This window comes from Salminus brasiliensis, chromosome 11 (assembly GCF_030463535.1).
Source record: "Salminus brasiliensis chromosome 11, fSalBra1.hap2, whole genome shotgun sequence".
NCBI classification, from domain to species: Eukaryota; Metazoa; Chordata; class Actinopteri; order Characiformes; family Bryconidae; genus Salminus; species Salminus brasiliensis.
Genome location: NC_132888.1, coordinates 2,686,498 through 2,704,479, shown reverse-complemented (window position 1 = coordinate 2,704,479; position 17,982 = coordinate 2,686,498). Strand labels below are relative to the sequence as shown.

At 41.6% G+C, this 17,982-nt stretch overlaps 3 protein-coding genes across 5 annotated transcripts in view; 1 reads left to right on the top strand and 2 right to left on the bottom strand.

The window, feature by feature from the left end:
- Positions 1 to 10,481, top strand: part of niban1b (niban apoptosis regulator 1b) — a 46,988-nt gene extending 36,507 nt beyond the window's left edge. Inside the window, exons 7-14 of the mRNA XM_072691408.1 lie at positions 908 to 1,012; positions 3,036 to 3,198; positions 4,431 to 4,618; positions 5,355 to 5,501; positions 6,255 to 6,365; positions 7,158 to 7,265; positions 7,422 to 7,533; positions 8,734 to 10,481. Of these exons, the coding sequence (XP_072547509.1) occupies positions 908 to 1,012; positions 3,036 to 3,198; positions 4,431 to 4,618; positions 5,355 to 5,501; positions 6,255 to 6,365; positions 7,158 to 7,265; positions 7,422 to 7,533; positions 8,734 to 9,836 (2,037 nt within the window). The 3' untranslated portion in view covers positions 9,837 to 10,481. The remainder of the gene's footprint in view (positions 1 to 907; positions 1,013 to 3,035; positions 3,199 to 4,430; positions 4,619 to 5,354; positions 5,502 to 6,254; positions 6,366 to 7,157; positions 7,266 to 7,421; positions 7,534 to 8,733) is intronic.
- Positions 10,254 to 13,260, bottom strand: mblac1 (metallo-beta-lactamase domain containing 1). The gene is made up of 2 exons (XM_072691409.1): positions 12,799 to 13,260; positions 10,254 to 11,548 (listed from the first exon to the last, which is right to left on the bottom strand). Exons 1-2 carry the CDS (start codon positions 13,216 to 13,218, stop codon positions 11,300 to 11,302), a joined length of 669 nt encoding a protein of 222 aa, XP_072547510.1. The 5' UTR covers positions 13,219 to 13,260; the 3' UTR covers positions 10,254 to 11,299.
- Positions 13,261 to 14,480: 1,220 nt separating this feature from the next.
- kifap3b (kinesin-associated protein 3b) overlaps positions 14,481 to 17,982 on the bottom strand; it is a 37,210-nt gene continuing 33,708 nt past the window's right edge. For 2 of the 3 annotated variants that reach the window (XM_072691403.1, XM_072691405.1), the window contains exon 20: positions 14,481 to 16,983. In XM_072691403.1, the coding sequence (XP_072547504.1) occupies positions 16,905 to 16,983 (79 nt within the window). In that variant the 3' untranslated portion in view covers positions 14,481 to 16,904. The remainder of the gene's footprint in view (positions 16,984 to 17,982) is intronic. The other variant, XM_072691404.1, reaches the window with a different exon arrangement.

The following is a 17,982-nucleotide window of genomic DNA, read 5'->3' as shown; positions in this document are numbered from 1 at the left end:
TCAGGGTCGGATGGAATGCTCTTTTTTAACTTCCTCGCACAGCAGCTCTAATGCGTTTTCCAGTGAGATGAGCGGCGCTGATAAAGTGGGCTAAAGGAGGGTCCTTTAACACTGAGAGGAAAACCGAGGTGTTTCCTGTGCTGCTACTGCAGCACTTCCTGTGGATGACCCTGCAGTCCCCTTTTACAGCTCACACAGCTTTGAAAGGAGTCTTACGATGAAAGGGATAAGCATGATAGTGGTGGGATGGGCCTATCACCGCTATCACTACAGTAAATAAACAACGTGCAGCGTTTTGTAAACTTTGGACAAAAGTATTTGGACACCTTCACATTCCACCTCCAGGAGCTTTTCTGATGTCGCATTCTAAACCCATAGGCTTTATTAATATGGAGCTGGTCCCTCTTTGCTCTAAGCTCTACCAGCAGCAGCAGGTAACCGAGGTCATGTGTAAAAACACCACAATCTGGAGCTTGAGAGTATAATAATAGCTTAATAATCTTAATAGTCTTGAAAGCAGAGTTGCAGAGTTCCCGAACGTTGCATGACTAATGTGAGCCTGTGGTGCTGTCGAGTGATTCCTGTCTGAGGCCTTTCAGCCACTGGGTGACTCTCCGTTCGGTGACTCAGTGTCGTCTGACAGCTCTTGATTCTGTGACTCAGTTCACATCACTAAACCCAGTGTGTGGCGGGAGAATGGCCGTATGAGTCAAAGCTTCCCTGTACTGGTGAATACCATGTGGTCTATTCCAACTTTGTGGGATAACCAGTGGAAACTGGGACTGGACCAACACAAACATTCTCATTATATAAGTGTAGCATACACTATATGTCCAAATATTTATGGACACCCCTTCTAATGAATGTCTTGTCATGGTTAAAAAAACATGTGTGTGTGTGTGTGTAGGTGCTGGCCAACCATGTGATGGAGGAGCTCCTGCCGTCACTGCAGACGGAGCTGCTGCCCAAGCTGAAAGGGAAGAAGGCGGAGAGGAAGAGAGTGTGGTTTACGGTTGGTGACATCATCTTCACACCTCACACCTAAACACACCAGTGACGAACTTCTCCAGAAGCTCATTAGAATATCAAACACTGTGTCTGTTCTCATTGGCTAACTACTGGAACAGTCAGTACTATTAATATCCAGGGTTGTTTTCAGTGGTCTGTTTCCGATACATGAAGCTGCTGAGCGTCTTTAAGCACTGCGCTCACCAATCACACGCTCAGAAAAGTGTGTTATTATTACAGTGTTATTATCATATTAACACCTAGAACTCTTCACTCACACTCTGAGTTCAGTCCTATTGGTGGATTTCATTGTTTGCGATGTACACAGTCACTCCGAGTGGAGGTTTGGTGGGAAATTGTGGTTCATCGTAGAGAAACTCACTGACATAGATTTCTTTACATCTGTGGTGAACAGAACCAGGCCTTGGTTGCCATGACTACAACACAGATACAGCCCATATTTAATTTCCTATCCAAACCCACCAGTGTAGCTACACATGTCTTCGGAGTATGATATGGAATGATGATGATGATGATGATGATAGTAAAATAGTGGATAATCTCAACCAATACAGTTTTCTTTAGGGACTACTTTTTGTAGCCGCACTACACCCTACAGGCAGCATGTATCCCTCCACCATTTTTAATGATATGCAAATTTAAACACAGGTTCTACAGGTTCACCTTATGCGGCTCGAAACTCTCAAAACTCTACTGAGTCTCTTAATGAATCATGGGTGTGTTTGTTTTGGGCGTAACGTGCAGTAATAAACCAATCAGTGCGTCTCTCGCCATCCCTTTAAGAGCCAGGTGCGGTCAGTCTGACCTTGGGGGGTTGCTATTTCAATGGTGTAAAGCGTGGGGGGGTGTACGAGTGTCGGGCGGCACGCGCCTGTGTTGACAATTCACTGCAGAGATAGCAACGAGCGTCTGACTGTTGGTGGGGTGTAAGATGGCAATGAGTATGGCGACGTAGTGTAAGATCGGGCCCTTTGTGTTGTGAAGGGATGTAGGTGGGAAAATGGTGGTGGTGTCAATCAGACAGTCTGGCATTTTTTGGGGATTTTTTTGCATAATTAGGTGATGTCTGTCAGTTTTAGGGTCAGTTTTTCTGGAGTCCATAAACCCCCCTCCCCCTTCTTCTCCGCCTGCAGCAGCTGGCAGCGTCCAGATCTATAAAGAGGCTTCTTGGGCTACTTTGGAAAGCCTGGACAAAGGCAGCTCTGTGTACAGGAGGCAGTGGGTTTGTGGGGGAGATACCGTATTTAGCATGTGTGCCTGGGTGTGTTGGATGGTGTTCAGATTTGTTTTCCCAGTTTCCTCCCCAATTTAGTCACGTCTAGTTCCAGCAGTTCCAACCCCAGCTAGGACTCCCTTATCACGCAGGGCTACACTATACGGACAAAAGTTTTGGGACACCTGCTTATTCATTGTTCTATTCTGAAATCAAGGGTATTATTACTGCTGTTGTTGGAGTAACTGTCTCTACTGTCCAGGGTAGGAGGATTGCTTTCATCCCCAACTCATCCCTAAAGTACTGGATGAAGCATCGTCCATCATTCCAGAGAACACAGTTCTTCCACTTCTCCACAGCTCCTCAATGCTGGGGGGCTTTGGCTTTATACCCCTCTACTAGCCCATGCCTGGCATTAGGCAGCATGGTGGCACTAGGTTCATGATGTTTATCTGCTCCAGAGAGTCCTATTGTATTGGCAGTACTTCTTCTCTACAGGGACTAGACAAGCTGTGTCAGCAATAGGAGCAACTCAAAGAAGCTGAATACATTCATTAGAAGGGGTGTCCACAGACATTTGGACATATGGTGTACCTGTACTGAGAGGGTGAAGGCTGGCATGTACTTCATCAGAGACACATGAAGCACAACACCCCTGGAGCTCACCGCGCTGGGAGGAGGGCGCTACTGCTAATTCTGCTAGCTACTATCGCCCACGCCATCTGCTGGCGATCGACTGGGTCAGCGGTTCTTGTTGTTCGCCTTATCTAAATTGTTTGGGTTCTTTTTCCAGACGGTGGAGGCCACATACGGGCTGGTGCAGGAGCAGCTGAGGGACGGGCTGCAGAGCCTGAAGGACGAGTGCAGGGAGGCGGCCAAACAGCAGGAGGCGCTCATACGCTCAGATATGGATCAGATCATCAACTCTCGCACCTTCCTCGAGACCAAACTTCAAGGTGAGCTTGAGCTCCAGATTGTGGTGTTCCACATGTTAATATGCTCATGAATATTCATGAACAAAGCTCTGCATATGTATGTGGCAAGTTGAACTGATAATCCAGCCAGTATTGGCTCTAAAGCCAGGATTCTTATGAAATAGGCAAAAAAAAAAGTAAAATAGGCCAACAAATAAATGACAGATTAAAAAAAATGATTAATTGTTGATATTATTATTATTATTATTATTATTATTATTGTTCTTTTTCTTCTTCTTCTTATTTTTCTTCTTCTTCTTCTTCTTCTTATTATTATTATTATTACTACACGTTTTAATTATTATTATTAGATAATAGTAATGTAGTGATGTTTAATTTTAATTATCATTAAATATGATTATATTAAATTCATTTTATTATTTTTTTCACAATATTATTATTAGCATTATCATTTGCATTACTAATAATAATGTTCATAATATGAATAACAATAATTCTTTTTATGATTTCTTCTTAATAATAATAATAATAATAATAATATTAATAATAATAGTGTTGCTGTTATTACTGTTATACATCTTATTGGTATAATAATAATAATAATAATAATAATAATAATAAATAAAAACTTCCATCAAACTTAAAAGTGACAATAAGGAAAAAATAAAAATAAAAAGTTAAATCATCCAGATGTACAGGCTTGATAAGCTTCCCTTTCTCAATAAGGAATGCAGTGAACTAATAAAATAATAAACTAATAAAAGTGAACTGCAGCTGTACAGCTGATTATGATACCAGTGGTGAGTCTAGTTTGGAGCTCCCTGGAGAAACTCTAGTCCTGCAGGATAACTGAGCTGTAGGAGGAGACCCGTGCCTGGAGCTCCTCCTCTATCCCATCTAACCTCCTTCCATCCATACCTTCCATACCCCCCCCCCCCCCCCCCCATCTCCTACTTCTGCAAGCTCCTCATTCATCAAGGAAGGGTCATCTTCTGGCGCTGAGCTCCGGCCCAAGTTCTCAGAGTTCTGTTCCCCTCCTAGGATCAATTCTAGTGATACAACCATAAATCAGAGGTGTGGTCTGAACTAGGAGCTGCGTGTGAAGGATGCACACATCTTTGGCTTTAAGACAAACCGATTTACAGTTACTGCTGGACAGGAGAGTGAGGTTATCTCCACGTTCTGCTGGTAATACTGTCTGTTTGTGTGTTTCTGTATGTGTGTGTGTGTGTGTGTGTGTGTGTGTGTGTTAGCACTGGTCTCAGAGCCAGCAGTGAAGTTCTGCTCTGAAAGTGTAGCCCCGTATCTGGCGTCTATCCTGGAGGAGCTGATGGGGCCGGTTAGCTCAGGCTTCCAGGCTGTGAGGCAGCGTTTGGAGACCGAACTGAGTCGGGTCTGCAGGGACTTCACCCCGGGAGGAACTCCAGAAAATCTCACTAAAGTAAGAGTTTAATGTCGACTGTGGTGAGAGCTACCATGATGATAGTTTAGGATTGTTGGAGGCTTCTTTACTCATATCGTGGTCTGGGGCTCTTAGGACGGTCTGACCTGGCCATGCTGGTCAGCTGTTCCTCTTGTTCCAAATGATTTAGTGGACGGTGGAACAGCGGCTGATTTCTAATAGTCCTGAGACTTTTTTAAACCCCTTCCCAGACTCCTCTGCATCTCCACCCTCTTTTCTGAAGGCCTCAGAGAGCTTTCTGGATTTGACCATGATGGTGATCTTCTTCACCACTCACTTCAACCATCAATCAAGATCAGACCAGACTAAATGTCTGAGGTTTAAATAAGACTCCAGACTCCTCCAGAATAATCCTCTCCAACCATGTTCTGATCTTCTGCAGCTGATCTTCTGCAGCTGAGTCTAATTCTACATATTTGAAGGAGTAATAGATGCGAGGGGGGGGGGGTGAACTTTCTTCAGGACGTTTCTTCAGGTGTGAGTTGAGTTAGATTACCTCCATTTCTCACTGTCAATCACATGAAGATCAGATCTCCAGATGTTTAAAAGGCAAAGGCTTTTATGGGGTGTCCGTCTGCCATAGGGGGGCGTTCCAATCTCCTCTGTATCCAGACATTTCATTCGCTCATACGGTTTGTGAACTGCCTCGACTGTTTTACAGAAAGAACCATTTAAAAGTAATGCTTTGTGCCCCTGTCTATGTTCTGACTCCAAGGCTCTGGAAGAGGTGGGCCATGCCCAGCTGGAGGACTGTTACCAGCATGTGTCCGTCCTGAAGGAGCAGCTGCAGGAGCTCAGGAACCGCTTCAAATTCTCCAATTCCACACTGCTGGTCCACACCACCCAGAGCCACATGCAGCAGGTGGGCCTCAGGATGCCAAAGCATCCCAAAAGCATCCCAAAGCAACTCCCAAACTCATCCCACCATCCATCATTCCAGAGAACACAGCTCTTCCACTGCTCCACAACTCCTCAATGCTGGGGGGCTTTATACCCCTCTACTAGCCCACGCCTGGCATTAGGCAGCATGGTGCCAATAGGGTAATGCAGGTGATCTGCTCCAGAGAGTCCTATTCTATTGGCAGGACTTCTTCTCTACAGGGGCTAGACAAGCTTGTGTGCGTGCATTTGCACATCTGTGTCAGCATAGATGCAACGTGGATGCAAAAGGGTGTCCACAAACATTTGACATATCTATCTACAAGTCTATTAGAGACTACTGAAGGCCTCTGTTAGGCCCCAGACTCGGGCCAGGCTAATCCAGTGTAAAACCTAAGAGGCAGCTTCTTTCAGGCACCAAGCATGTCTTGATGATTGGCTCCACTTTAGGTAGGGAGAGCAGTCTAGCCGTTTGGGGGTGAAAACAGCGCGAGCACTGAAACAGCCTCTTCCTGTTCACTTGTGATTTCTGTCTCTTTAGCACCTTCTGTGTGTGAGTTCTGCTGTTTCGCTAACAGTTAAAAATGTGGTCAACAGAAAAGCTGGTCATTTCAGAGGGAGCATTTCCTCTCCTTTGAAGCAGTGGCTCCCTCTGCAGTCCATTAGGGTGTAGCTCAGGACGCTGGTGCTCCGTTATGTGACCCTGCTTGTTTTCTGGTGGTGTTGTTGGTTGTAGCTGATGGAGAACGCCGTGTACACCTTTGAGATGCTGCTTCAGCCAGCCTTTAAGGACAAACCGGACAAACTGGCCACAGTCATGGAGAAGGCAAAGCTCCGAGTGCTAAAGGTGATCCTCCTGTCCCTTAACTGTAGCATTGCCTATTCATATTTTAATATTATAACATATATTTATATTAGATGTCTTAATTAAATATAGTCAAATATTTCTGTATACCTTTAATTTTGATTGTTTATTTACCTCTGGTTTACTAGACATTGCTCATGTTTATATTGTAAAAAATGTTTTTTTATTGTTTTATTACGTAATATTTATATTTCTAATATATTATATTGAGTATATTCTATGTATTTATGTCATATTTCCTTAGAGCCTATAAAAAGTACTATATAAATATTAATTAATAAATAAATATATAAGTTGTTTATTATTTAAAATGATGTATAATAAAAGTCTACTGTATATATGATAAAGTAAAAAAAATATATTTTAATATGATATTTTTTACATATTAAAAATGTTATGTTGTTGATATTAAATGAGTTACATAAATTGTTAGTTAGCAAATATGATTTATTGTTTTTTTGATTTATTGAGACATTATATAATGTACTATATAAATATTGATTTTAAGATTAATATTATGAATAATATTTAAAAATGGATAATAAGCTTTGTACATATGCACGGAAATAATATAATTGCTGTTACTGATATATGACTAATTAGTATTATTAATATGTAAATAATGTAGTCATATGATCAAATATTTTAAAATAATAAATAGGTAATAAAAAAGCCATAACAGTTATATTATATGAACAACAATTATTGTTCTTATTTTCTTTTCTTTTCTTATTATTTATATTAATTAAGCTGTTTTTATTTTATAACTTCCAGCAATATGACTATGACAGCAGTACAGTGAGGAAGAAGATTTTCCAGGATGCTCTGGTGGACATCACCCTGCCAGCCATCAGAAGGAACCTGGCCCCCACCTGCAAAACTGTAAAGAACTTTTTATTACAGTCAGAAAATTTGAGAAACCGAGTTTATAAAGTTATGAACTGATCAGATCAATAATTCACTGCTATCTGTAGTTCTCACTCTGAGTAAGTGAATGTGGTGACTTTGAATGAGCAGAGTGTTTCTGCTGTGTTGAAGGAGCTGCAGACGTACGAGCAGTACATCTTTGCTGATTACACAAACTTCATCCAAGTGGAGAACGTCTACGAGGACTTGCTGCTGACCATCCTGAATAATGAGGTCAACAAAGGTAAAGTGGTTAGAATTATTGTCCAGCAGTCAGATCCTGTTGGGGGGTTTTAAAACGACTGTTTGGGTAAAAGTTTAAGCTCCACAATTTCCCACAAATGTACTGAGTCAACCATGAGTTTTTACTAATGCAACCTGATGCAGTTTAAGGTGAAGGTCCTGTACATTTGCTACTTTGGCTAATTACATTGGCTACTTGGCAAATTTCTGGGATATGGGAGAAATATGAGCAGTTCAGTTTATTTATTTATTTATTTTTTAAAGTGTGTCATTCAGTATTACAAATGACCAGGTATTTGTATATATATATATGGCCATCTAAATTACACAACATTTTAAAGAGATTTCATACTGAGAAGTATGTTGTAAATATACTAACAGATTTATGTACCAACTAATTAAAAAATGTTAAAAATCCAATAATATTATTCTTTCAAATGCTAGTAGAATAAAAAAATGTATGGGGTATTTTTTTAGAAATACATAACTATGAATTTAAATTTTAGTAAAAAAATGTCATTTATATATTAATTAAAAATTATTATAATTTTTTTTTTCATGTTTAAATTTTGTTTAAACTTTATGTACTTCTTAAATACTTGTGTTCAATTAATTCACTCACACTTGAAATGTCCAATAAGATTATATAAGTATATTTGTAATTTACTAAAAAGTTTAGTAAAGTTTTTCCCAATATATTTATTATACACTTCAAAGTATCCCCAGAATTTAGCTATTTTGGTAAGACGGTAACAAACATTAATATATGTAGAGCCCAATTTTAGCGATCTGCATCGTGCAGCTTGATTTAGGGGGCGTGTCGGTGTGTCTTTGCTATGGTAACGATGGGAAAAGATCGCCTGGCTCGGCGCGAAACTCTCAAAAGTCATGTACTGAGTCTCTTAATGAATGATGGGTGTGTTTGTTTTGGGCGTAACGTGCAGTAATAAACCAGTCAGTGTGTCTCTCGCTGTACCCTTTAAGAGCCAGGTGCGGTCAGACTGACCTTGGGGGGTTGCTGTTTCAGTGGTGTAAAGTTATATAAAACAATAAAAGTTATATTTTTATAATAACTTAGAAATAAGAACAAAAACAGTTAGTATTTATTATTTCAGCTCTTTTTTAAGTGCACTGATCTTTTATTACACAAGTCTTCTTTACTTCCTTACTAATCTAATATCCTCTCCTCTTGCCCGTGCAGTGGTGAAGGAAGCCGCCAGCCTGAAGAAGCACAACCTGTTCGTGGACAGCACTGAGCTGCAGTGCATCAGTCAGAGCAGCCTGAACGACAGCCGCACCCCTCCTCGCTCCGCCCCTTCCAGCCCAGCCAAGGTGCCCATCGCTCGAAAACCTGAGGAGAATAACACCTCCCCGCTGGTGGGCAATGGCTGCTTGGAGAGCCAATCAAAGCAGAGCAACCAAGATGTTCCAGCAGAGGAGAAACAGGAGGTCCCTGCTGAATCCTCTGGTCCTGAATCCTCTGGTCCTGAAGAAAAGGCATCCGAGCCCGAGGCTTCTACAGCTGATCCACCGGCGCCAACATGCAACATTTCTGTTGAGAAACCTGCTGAGGCCTCGTCCACTCCAGAGGTTTCCTCACCAGCTTCACCCGAAGCTGAGACTCCGAGCGAAGCCGCCACGGCCTCTTTGACTCCACCAAGCCTCAGCGATTGCCCTACAATTGTTATATCCAAGGATCCTGAATCGTCCACCGAACAACAGCACGCTACAGACAAGGCCGTATATCTAATCCCACCAGCTGGAGTGGAGGCAGGAAGCACAGTTCCTCTCGCAGAAGACGAGGAGAAGGGGAGTGCGGAGGCTCAGAAGACCGAGGACACAGAAGACGCCGAAGATGCAGAAATCGATGCTCCAGTTGCTGCTTGCTCTGAGCCATGCACTGGTGGAGGCCAACCCGATGCGTCCGACATCGCAGATCCAACAGATTCACAGGCCAAGGCCACGGATGACCCGGCTTCTCCAGCGGAGACCACATCTTGTGGTTCATCTGGTCCATCTGCTGACTGCACAGTCAGTGAGGCGGAGATGCAGAGTGATGGAATTGAGAAGGACCCTGAGGTCACTGAGAAAGCTCAGGAGCCTTCAAGCAACCCTGATCCTCCAGCAGAGGGCGGTGCCCCTATAAAGTCGGAGGCCATAGTGAGTGGAGGAGATGTGGACTGCTCAAGCTCCTCGGATGCAGAAGAGCCAGTGGACAGCATCAAGGCCATCAGAGATCTTGTGGTGGAGGTCATCGAAGTGGAGGACATTGTGAGGCCTTGTGCAAGCAGCAGTGAAGCTTAGTGGAGGCCTTTGTTTAAAAGAACCTCTGATGACTGACTCTACATGACGAGAAGAACGATGAAGATGCTTTGAAGCTTTGAGGAATGAACTGCGCAACTCCACGAGGCTGCGTTTCTATAGTTACTAACGCTGATAACAACATAGACTGAGAAGCCATTCGCTTTTTTCTACATAATTAATGTAATTAAATGCTAATATTACATGCCAATATTTTGTACACTGACATTTTGTAATCGCAAATTATAAATATCACAATTTTTATAGATTTGTTTAGTAAATGTGTAAAGATCAGGACAACAAAGCTACAGGCTACAGAAAATTCAACTATCCAGGAAGAACAACATGCTTTCAGTTTAACAGCTTGGGTTTTAATTAGTATTCTTTGATTATAGTAAATATTATTTTACATTTTCAGCCTCAACATCATTTTCAATATTTCACTTTTATCGCTAATTGCTTTACTTGACATTATTTGACATTTTTGGGACCCATAAAACATGACGAAAACCACACCCATAATTTACAGTCGCTTATTATGTCAAGTACAACCTTCAAGTAAGTCGTTTTGCTGAAGTACAGCACTGTACATAGGAATTTGGACCAGCAGCCTGTTCTGTAGTATCAATAAACGTGTTTGTACCTACACTGATGAGTCTTACTTTTCACACGTCCAGACACGTTTGTATGGGGTGTCCTAACATTTTCACACAACTGTTTATAAGCTGATATGTTTTTTTAATAAGTTTTAAGCTGAAAATGAAAATCTTTCTAGGATCCCACCTAAAGGTGGGGTCTTCTAGTCTCCAGCCGCAGTCAGTTGAGGAGGCGGGCTTGTTTAGGTGATGTCCCACCGTAACTGAGTTTGTCCCGCCTGAAGGACATCTGAACTCACGGTTCTTTATTTTTCTCCAAGGAAGTCAGGTTTAAGGGTGGAAATGTGAAGAACCTGGACTAAATAAATGAAGGCTGATCAATGTTGATAGTTTTACAGAAAATAAAGATATAATATAAGGTTTTTAATTAAATTAGAGCACCAATGTGCTAACGCCAGTTCACCGGATGTCCTTCCTTGGCGCATTTTTGGTAAGTACTGACCACTGCATAGTTGTGAACACCCCTCAAGAGCGGCCTGATGTTTTGGTAGAGATGTTCTGACCCAGTCGCCTAGAAGATCACAGCCTGGCTCTTGTCTGAAGGTGGAAGAACTTGGACAAAATAAATGAAGGCTGATCAAAGTGGATGGAAAATAGATAGATAGAAAATAAATGATAAAGCAATACTTTTTTTTATTAAATTAAATTATTTAATTATAGGTTACAAAAAATGTCTATTCCAAAAGCATCTGTGTTTATAAGCCAATCAGCAAGCCCCATGTTATACTGAACGTTATGCTGGTTTTGGACGACCCTGTTACACGGACACTGAAATGATTCAGTCCACTGCTTCAAATACAACCTCTCTGGTCAGTTCAGCGGCGTCCTGTGCACTCTGAACAAGCGTCCGTGTCCAGGAATAATGACGTCTGCATCCATCAGAGCTTTCTGTCGGCCGACCTCCTGCAGCTCGGGGTTCTCACTAAGATCCCTCCAGGAGTCTTCATCAGCGCAGCACTCAAACAAGTCCCCAGCGACAAGAACTGTCCCCGCTGAAGTTCCTTTAACCAGGACGCTGACGTCCCTGCCGGTGTGGCCAGGCGTGGGGATGACTGACACCTGGAGGAATAACAGGTTTTAAATGTCAAAATTAAAACATAAAATGACATAAAACACAATGTTATTATATTTTGTGAACATATCCTGATATCTGATGATATTTTATTACACATTTATGCATTTGTGCTTCCTGCTTTATTTACATTATAAATTATATAAAGCTTTTCAACTACATTTGAGTGAAGAAGATACTGTGATGGTCCCCCTCCTGTCACCAAAACAGCTCTGACCCGTAAAGGCATGGCCTCCAAAAGACCTCTGAAGGTGTCCTGTGCATCCATGAGCACCAATCAGCCTTGGGCGCCCATGTCCCTGTCGTCTGTTCACTGGTTGTCCTTCTTTGGAGCACTTTTGATAGGTACTGACTATTGCAGCCCACAACACCCTATAAGACCTGCCTGATGTTTTGGTAGAGATGTTCTGACCCAGTCGTTTATCTAGAACCTCACAGCTTGGTTCTTGTAAAGGGTCTCAGATTCTTGTGTTACTTCCAACACACAGAAATCAAGCGCCTCTTTAAGCAGATAATCATATATATATATATATATCTCAAGATCAGCCTTTACTGGCTGGTTTCAGAAGGTCTACACTGGTCCTATATGATCAAGGCCATTGAAAAGAGTGTGATGGACTTGCTGGTCTATCAGAATAACTGGTCATACTGGTCAACCAGCTTGGTCATGATGGACCACCTGCCACCACCTACTGGTCTTAAGCTGGATTCTTCAGCAGGGGTGTACTGGGATATGAAGTGAGGGGAAAGTGTGGTCCAGCCACAGACCCTGGGCTACACGTCATCCCCCACTTACATGGTCATCAATGCAGTAAACCTGATGTTTTGGTAGAGATGTTCTGACCCAGTCGTTTATCTAGAACCTCACAGCTTGGTTCTTATAAAGGGTCTCTTAGAATTCTTATGTTACTTCCAACACACACACCTCAAAAATCAAGCGCCACTGGAACCAGATAATCCATCTATGTTATTTAGTTCACTGGTTGTAATGTTATGGCTAATTAGTGTATATATATATATATATATATATATATATATATATATATATATATAGCTCAAGATCAGCCTATAATAACTGGTCATACTGGTCAACCAGCTTGGTCATGATGGACCACCTGCAACCACCTACTGGTCTTAAGCAGGGGTGGATTCTTCAGCAGGGGTGTACTGGGATATGAAGTGAGGGGAAAGTGTGGTCCAGCCACAGACCCTGGGCTACACGTCATCCCCCACTTACATGGTCATCAATGAGGTAAGGCTGTCCCTCAGCCAGCTGATTGGGCAGGTATCTGTCCCCCTCGCTGACGTCACAGCCAACGATTAGAGTAGCACCTGGAAACAGGTTCAGATTGCCGATATGGTCAGAGTGCCCGTGCGTCCCGACTACCACAGACACGCCAGCCGGGGTGAGGTCCTTCTCCTTCAGCTTGGAGAGCAGCAATTCTCGGTCCCACGGTCCGCCCGTATCCACTAGCACAGCCCTGGGTCCTGTAATTAGGGAGATGGTCCCATCGGCCCGGAAGGTTCCGTCCGACTGGGCAGTGCAGTACCCTTCCTTCAGCACTGAGACGCTGTACGGCTCTCCCCGAATGCCCGCACACAGCTCCACACACTCGCTTTTCGTGATGGAGTAAGCTGGGTCCATACTGAGGTCCATACTCCCAGAACCGACTAGCTTCACGATTGCTAACGTGCTAGCGCTTTTCTCGCGAGATTTCTCACGAGATCACTGTTTAAAATCGATTCATCAAACTATTAATACATATTGTGTATTGTATTGTATAGAAAATATTGTTTAATTAAATATTATGATTATTTACACTGTTACCTAAACGACGTTCTTGTTAATTAGCAAGATAATGAAAGAGTGGAAAATTCGATTCATTTTGTCTGAACCGATTCTTTTGAACTGTGCGTTTCAACAAGTGGAACGTCCGATTTAAAAACTCACTGATTCACTGATTCACGAGTCAGGTTCATTCTACACCATTAAATTCATATACAAGGAATGAACCATATTAATAATATACAGTGCTATACGATTTATAAAGTGCTATACATATATATATTATATAACAATAATTTAATAAATAAATAACACTGAAACTGATAATAATGCAATATCCATGCATATTAAACCCTATCATACCCACTAGTATACCCATCGTATCGATTCATATCCACACTCATAATTCATAACTAACCTGTCCTTGATGGAATCACTCTTAAAATGATTAAATTAAAACAATATTATAACGCTTTAAAAATAAAAAAAATGTAAATGTATATCTGCTGTTCTGAGATGCTCTGTATTGGGCTGAAACACTCCTTATAACTTCAGACTGAGTGGGCGGGGCTACACTGATATAGGCTGGGTCAGTGGATGTATGCAAATGTTTGTTTTTCCATATTTTCTTACAACAAAAGGCAGATTATTTTCCATATTGGAAGCATATGGACATGTAAATGCATATATTTGGAATGTATGTATGGGGAGAAAATGTCTCTTTATGATATAGACAACGTGGGGTACCTTTACAGAATTTCACCATAATGCTCATGAGCTGGATTTCTGGGGGGCTACGAGCTGATGGGATCTGAAGCCAGACCCCATCAGGTTGAGCATAATTGGGCCATCAGGAGGAGCAGGGGCGGTGGTGGGTGGTGAACCTTTGTCACGGGAAGAAGTATGGAGTAAGGAGTATCATAGTATGTGGTAAAGGAGAGGAGGAGTTTGGGCGTGGTCCTTCTCCCAAACCTTTAGTTATCACATAACTCCATTTAAATTCAATATTATGGAGTTATATATTCAGTATTATTGGGTTATAAGGGATTATGGCGATAAAAAACAGCAGTCATGCAGCGATATTCCAGATTTTTCCTCTTTTTAATAAAAAACGAAAGCCACACACACTGTAGTTCAGCTGAACATCACTTTATTGAAGCATTGTGTTTTTCGGTTAGGGAACCATTACACTGATTTCAGGTTTCTGGGTCTTTATAGCAGCAAAGGCCTTTATGATCTTATCAGGCACTGTTTGGAAAGAAGAATGCAAAGCTGTTGGAATGAAATACTGGCCATAAGACGACACCTGAAACAATCAGGAACGGCCTCAACATCGTAATTCAAGTTAAATAAAAAATAATGTGCTACTTATATAGTATAGATTATTCTTAGAAAATAAAGGAAATGCTACATTTCAACCAGGAACATAAAAAGAGGTTTAACAGATTGCAAATACAAACAGTTGTTAATAAATCAATTATTAATATAGAAAGGTTAACAGAGTATCTGCTTTTTTGCTATAATGGAGAATTAGAAGAAGCCAGGATGGATCAGACTGTTAACCTGGCTCAGGTACTCAGTCACAGACACCACTGTTAATACTGCCGTTATAATACTGTCAGTCTGCTTCAGTCTACACAGATCAGGCGAATCTGAAAGACGTGTCAGTGCATCTAAACCAGTACAGAGTTTGTGTTTAAATGCAAGGTCAGTCTTTTAAGATTCAGAAATGACCATCTATTAGCAAGTTGTGGAATATGATGAGTGCATGACAATGATCAATCTTCAGGGTTCCCCCTCCGGGGGAACATGATGTCACCGCTGACATACGCTGGCAAATCAAAACTAATTATGCATGATTAGATCTGTTGAAGGTAAAGGGAAATTCCACCCATGTTTGGGTTTGCTGTGGTGACTCACAGTGGAGGAGAACGATAGCAGACGTCTAGAACCTCTAATAAAAGCTCCTCACAGAAAGTTCTTCCACCTAATGTTGATGAAGACACTGGGTGGTTTTGGGTCTCAAGCATCATTTAAAAGCCCACTGGAGGTGGAGGGATACATGTCTGGTGTTGCAAAATAGTACCTATGGTACCTATACGTCCACTGGTGGGTTTGGATAAGAAATAAAATGGCTATATCTGTGTTGTTGTCATGGCAACCAACATTTCTACAAAGAAATATGACTCGCTCATGCCATTATAACATTTTCTTTGAGCCTATATTATATATTTATATATATATATATATATATATATATATATATATATATATATATATATATATAGAGAGAGAGAGAGAGAGAGAGAGTTGAAGAGATATATATATTACCAGTCAAAAGTTTGGACACACCCTTTTTAGGTGCTGCTAGGGTGCTAGGGCTGCTTTTTTTCCTGCTAGGGTTACCATATTTAAAAAAAATAAATAAATAAAATAAAAGAGGACACTGGGGACACACGAGGGTTTCCACCGTAGTTGGGATGTCGTAGCCAAGTTGAACGCTGAACTGAAAGGAGGTGATTTGGTCATATAGGCTATTAAGGCTGTTAACTGGTCTGCTGCTACATGAGTCTTTGTGTATGTATTAATGTACATTAACATGCTGTAGCTGCATGGACTGAGAGGCATTTCCACCCTCACATATGCACACGGTCCAACAACTTAGGCCTACCTGACCTCCCCAGCCACAACATCCTAACTATGGTGGATGCCCTGGTGTGTCCCCAGTCCTTTTTTGGGGGGGAAACAAAGATATGGTCACCCTTAGCATTTGGATCAAGCGTTTTATGAGACCAGCACACGTTCAACCTTCAGACGTCTGACTGATACTGTATATGATCCATACAGTCACTGGGGCAACATGCATAGGTAAAGACTGGAAAATGCAATCACTGGAAGATCCTGAACTATTGTTATTGAATTATTGAAAATAATAAAATAAACACATTCTAATCACACTTACACTCTCTGATCATACAGCTATTCCATAATTGTTTTCATGAAATAAATGAATTCCAGAATTAATAAAAAAAACTATTGACTATTGTGGTTAATCTTGATTAATTACTGTAATTAGTTTGACAGCCCTAGTACTTAGATATTCAAGTATGAATGACATCAATCAGAAACTGGATTTGAGGAGTTAAATTCACGTGGTTACGTTTTATATTAAAGTGCACTGTCATTAACAGAAAACTATCTAAAAAGTGTGTATAAATAATATAAATAATTTAAGACTATTCCAAAAATAAAACTAAGAGATTAAAGTGAGCAGAAACCAAATAAAGAAAAATAATAATAAAGCTGAGAGGCATTTCTCTCCAGAGCTTCATTAAGTCCTATAAACATGCAGTGTATCATTCTACCCTGTGTGTGACCACGGTCCACAGTGCAGTGGACACTCACTTACGGCCAGTCTCTGTACTAAAAAGGTGCATCAGGAGATCTCAGCAATCTCAGTCCACTCCGGAGTCCGTCTGGACTCCTGCTGTCGAAGCTCCAGTGTGTTCACCAGTGACCAGGGCTGAGGGAGATGGACTGGTCCATATGTTCCACCTCTAGCTGGTCACTCCGTGGTAGAAGTGTTCGTCCGGACGAAAGCCATACGCAGTGGCAGGACGTCCATTTGAAGCGCTGCTGAGGAGAGAGAGGATTACAACAAGTGAGAAGGAGGCCTGATGTAGCGACAGTACACAGCCACTAGATGGTGCTCTCTCATTCTCTACAGGAGCTGGATGGAGGGCTGATGATGATGCTGATATACTCTTGCCATGTCAAAGTCATCAGAGTAACTGGCTGTTATTGCTACCGATTTCCCAAACAGGCATTAATACCTAGCCCTGAACTACACAGCATTTCTGAACATTGATTAAGACCATAATTAGTATTAAAGAAGCAATATGTAGAATTTTACATTTAAAATAGCAGCTTTAACATCATGCTGATGCTTCATTGGCTGTTATAGGGAGAGCAGCACTGCTATTATCGCTACTCCAGGCTTAGCAGTGCAGAAACTGCACTGTCATTTTGGAGAGACAGGCAGGAACTGCATAACGCTGCATAACCAGAGTCATATTTGTGTAAAATTTTGCAATATTAATCTACCACCTCAGTCCACATGCTTCTGTATCTCGCAGCTTGTAAAATGCATGTGTAAAGCGTGTAATTTAGGGGTGGCTCAAAGGGTAAATTCTACTTCCCAACTGAACTCAAGAGCAAACAATGCCAATTCTTGCATACTGCTGCTTTAATCCTAATTTGGGTATACTGTGGTCTTTAAGTGATCAGTAATATGGGCCAGTTTCCTGTACAAGGAGTCACAGCATCTTGAATAGAGGTTTTCCAATAAAAGGAAAATAGAGACCATGACTGGGCTTAATCCCTGTCCAGGAAACCTGCCCATAAACACACAAAAACACACAGCGGTGAGGATTAATTCACTAATTCAGTGTGAGTGCAGCCCCTGACGAAACTGTGAGTGTGATTGCAGCTCGGCAGAGATGGGGTGCCAAAACGTTTGCCCAAAAGATGGTTGGTCCAAATACTCATGCAGGATATTTGGCTATTAGAGCTGTGTCCACAAACTTTTTTTTTTTAATGTTTGGTAAAGAGACATCTATGGCTGGGAGCTGGGAG

Excerpts from the sequence above, each read along its gene's own strand:
- mblac1 (XM_072691409.1), bottom strand. The coding sequence starts at position 13,218 with ATGGACCTCAGTATGGACCCAGCTTACTCCATCACGAAAAGCGAGTGT. Across the intron at positions 11,549-12,798 it reads CTTACCTCATTGATGACCAT|GTGTCAGTCATCCCCACGCC; the intron begins GTAAGTGGGGGA and ends TTATTCCTCCAG.